Source organism: Morone saxatilis, unplaced genomic scaffold (genome assembly GCF_004916995.1).
Source record: "Morone saxatilis isolate NCDOM2014 unplaced genomic scaffold, NCSU_SB_2.0 Contig12, whole genome shotgun sequence".
In the NCBI taxonomy this organism is placed as follows: Eukaryota; Metazoa; Chordata; class Actinopteri; family Moronidae; genus Morone; species Morone saxatilis.
Genome location: NW_023339674.1, coordinates 21,052,703 through 21,056,646, shown reverse-complemented (window position 1 = coordinate 21,056,646; position 3,944 = coordinate 21,052,703). Strand labels below are relative to the sequence as shown.

The following is a 3,944-nucleotide window of genomic DNA, read 5'->3' as shown; positions in this document are numbered from 1 at the left end:
TTTTTTATACTGTTTTTTCTCTATCCACTTTGCTGCTGTAACATTGAAATTTCCACACTGTGGGACAAATAAAGGAATATCTATCTATTCTATTCTATCTAAGAAAGGACTTACAGGAAGGCCTCTGGACAGTCCTCATTGGACATCCACTGCCACTGGATGTGTGCAGGGGTGGGAAATCCACGAGCAGTGCACCTTAGGGTGGGACTGCTGCCGTACAGGTACACATCAGTGTCCACTGCCACCTCCTTCTCAATAATATGAGGAGGCACTGTGGAGGAAGACATTGAGAGTTATCGCCACGGTCTCTTGAGCAACAAAATCAGGCAGCTCAAGAAGAAATATAAAAGAGGAGAGAATACATGCCGTTGACCAGCAGCTGGAAAGAGCGTCTCTGTTCCTCTTTAGTAATCTTATTGGTCAGGACCATTGTGTAATTCCCTGCATCCATTTCTGTGACTCCACGGATGATGAGGGCATCGCTTTTCTGTTTTATTCTGTAATCATCCTTCAGTGGTAGGCCGTTTTTTAACCTGGGCAAGCAGAGGAGAGTAATGTTACAAAGTAATGTGGAACATGAAATATCTGTATCACATCATGAATGTAGTAACGTGACAATAGAAAGTTAATTCTGTCTGTGTAGTTACTACTACTAGTACTACTTATGCTACAACTTCTCCCACTGTGAATATACCATTTAAAGCTGGGCTCTGGGTAGGCTGAGTACTTGACAGGGATCAAGGTAGATGTTTGATCTCCCACATTTACTTCCCAAACCTTCGTCCAAGGCTCTTTCATGTCAATGAAAGGCTTTTCTGGAAACAGGAAAATTTGCAAAATGTTGTTAGTGACACAAATCATCAATATTCCAAGGTTTTACATAAAACAAAACAGAAATCTGACTATATTGACTATAAATAGAGTCAAAGTGCTGAGCGGAGCAGTAATCTGGCTAATCAAGAACAATCATCGAGCAATTATTACTAAGAAAGAATGCTATTCTAATTATTCAAAGTTCATATGAGATTTCCATTGGTTTATGTTTTATCCATGTTTTTGATAAAGTCTTCTAAGGAAGCAATGGTGGAGATATTTTATCTAACAAACAGGTACTCCTGCATGAACTTCATTTACAGGGCACTATGGAGCCCCAAAACGGACAAAATGTTGTAAAAGGTTATAACTGAACATATTAATAAATGGTAGTGTTAATTAATTAATTACATTTAATTTATTTTATTAAGTGAATAGTGGTAAAGGAAACAATCCTTTTGTGTTTTTGGGGCGCTTGGATAGCTCACGTGGTAGAGCTGTCATCTTCTCTCTCGCCTTTCCTGTCAGTCTTTGGCTATCACTATTGATTAAAGGCAATAAAACCCCACAAAATCATTTTTTTTTTAATAATTTTGTTTTTTATGAGAAAAAATAAATAAAACTTTACACTCTTCCCTCTAACCTCCAAAGGTTTTGTATGTTTTTTTTTTTACAATCCATTTTAATTATCTAACTACTGGTAATAATATTCATTGATTTCATCAGTTATATTTTTGAGTTATCTGACAACCTTTTACTGCATTTAGTCCGTTTTTGTTTCCTTATACAACATATGTCAGGCTGGATTATGGGAAAATACGTCCTAAAAAACACATCCTGAATGTCTCCATTTGATGTATTAGTACAATCAAAACAAAAAGAAAGAATGCCTGGAGTGACTTCTTTTGGTCTAATTTAATAGCTACACTAAAGGGTTGTGGTGTGTAACACATCGTAGGATCTCTGAGCTTTCAAGAACATAAATGTATGATCACCTTTATGGCATGAAAGAATTTATGGATTAGATAAAATAATGTGTTAGAATGTCTTTAGCCAATGTAGCTTTACTCGTACTGAGTACTGAAACAGTGCACCTACCATACACTTTAAGAAATGCTGAGGCACTTTTCTCCATCAGCCCACTGGATGCAGTGCAGGTGTACTCTCCGGTGTGATCGACCGTCACATTCTCCACTACGAGTGTGTTGGACATCTCAAGAGAGTTCCACAGCTTCTTCTTGTGAGGCGTTGCATGGGTCGGCCTCGAACCATTCACAGAGGTCTGATATAATGAGAGACGCATCAGAAAATGCTATTAAATGCTACTAAATCCTTAAAACAGACAAATGAGTGCATATTGACTTTAGTGAACCAGGCTTATTTTTTTCTAATGTTTTTAATAATGTTTCTAATTTTTAAAATACATCTGGTAACACCTTTGACCTGGTACAGAGATAAGCTGAAGGATTCCTGAAAGCAGGAAGTAAGGAATATGGGCAAGGACAACGGGAAGTGACATACTCCACTTCCGGTATCCCTGTGAGTCCAACAGGTTGATTGAAGGCTATCACAAGAGTTCATTTAATGTATATAAGACTATTAATCGTCTTAAACAGAAGAAGAGCAGAAAAGCCTCAGGTACTGACCAGGGCCTGACCAGAGTGCGTCCAGTTAAATTCAATGCCCACATTGAGCTCGGTGGTGGCAGTGCAGCAGAGTATCAGCCGCTCCCCTACAGACAGCTTCACTTGCGTGGGGTTCAGTGTGAGCTCATAGATCTTATATCCTGCGGAAAAGGGAGGGAAGACGCTGGAGTCAGTCGACGGTCTATTGTTCTCCTGAGACTACAAACTCTCTCTTGCTCTCCCTCACTCGCTCAATACTTCACCAAGTCCCTCTTTGACTGACTTACACGCTATCAATCCCTCTGTCTCTCACTCTCTCTCTCCCATACACACACAAGCAAAATCCTAAATTTAGTCCTTCAGTTCAAGTCATTCATTCAGTTCAGTAAAACAAACACACACACACACACACAGAGAGAGACACACATAGATTACTTCTACAACTTTGACTGATAATTTGTATGAATATATTTTCATCTTACCAACAACAGCAACAATGTAGAGAGGGGACTTAAACGTCTCATTTTCAATACGAGTCTGGCAGAACACGACACCGGCGTAGCTGATCAGATAACTGGGAACAGTGAAACCCGTCCTGGCGTCCCACATAGAATCCTTCCCATCGGGATGAAGCTCCTTATTAGGATACTTCTGACAGACAGAGAAATCGATGATTTTGAACACAGAATTTAAAACAAACATCAACACTAGCACATTTTACACATGAGCACCCTTATCTGCCTATGTAAATAAGATAACGTTATTTTTAAAACACAACATTAGAGTTCAGTAAACTGATATAGAGATATCAGCAGCAGGGTTGCTGATAACAGAAGAACTGATATCACTCTTGACCATGTATTTTTCCATATGTTAGCTTGAACAAATTGAACTGAAATTAGTTTCAGTTCCACTGATTTAAAGAGGCTATTCACTGGTTTTACACACAAAGGTTTGTCTAATTTAAAACTTGTTCTCAATGCAGATAAAACTAAATGCATGTTATTTGCAAATGTTAAGAGTAGAACACTGAATATCCCTTCAGTGGTCACTCTTGATGGAAGAAACATTGAAAGGGTTAACTCCTATAAATATCTTGGCATCCAAATAGATGATTTCCTAACTTTTAAGCATCATGTACAATGCCTGGTGAAAAAACTGAGGCTGAAGCTAAGTTTTTATTTTAGAAACAAGTTGTGTTTTTCTTCTAATGTAAGGAAGAGACTTGTTGCTGCAACATTTTTGCCGGTTTTGGATTATGGTGATCTTTTGTACATGCGAGCCCCTGCACAGGCATTGAAGCTGATTGACACAGCTTACCATGCATCACTAAGGTTTATATTGTAATTGTAATGCCCTGACTCACCACTGTGAGCTTTATGCCCGGGTGGGATGGCCCTCTTTACAAGCCCGTAGACGTACGCACTAGAATACTTATATATACAAGGCAATTCTCGGGTTGCTCCCACCATACCTCTGTTCTTTTATTTCTTTAAAAAGTGATGG

General features: G+C 38.8%; 1 protein-coding gene across 1 annotated transcript in view; it reads right to left on the bottom strand.

The window, feature by feature from the left end:
- kdr (kinase insert domain receptor (a type III receptor tyrosine kinase)) overlaps positions 1-3,944 on the bottom strand; it is an 18,234-nt gene that overhangs the window by 10,866 nt on the left and 3,424 nt on the right. The window contains exons 5-10 of the mRNA XM_035653675.1: positions 2,921-3,089; positions 2,460-2,599; positions 1,912-2,095; positions 695-815; positions 367-533; positions 115-271 (exon numbers count right to left, since the gene is read on the bottom strand). Of these exons, the coding sequence (XP_035509568.1) occupies positions 115-271; positions 367-533; positions 695-815; positions 1,912-2,095; positions 2,460-2,599; positions 2,921-3,089 (938 nt within the window). The remainder of the gene's footprint in view (positions 1-114; positions 272-366; positions 534-694; positions 816-1,911; positions 2,096-2,459; positions 2,600-2,920; positions 3,090-3,944) is intronic.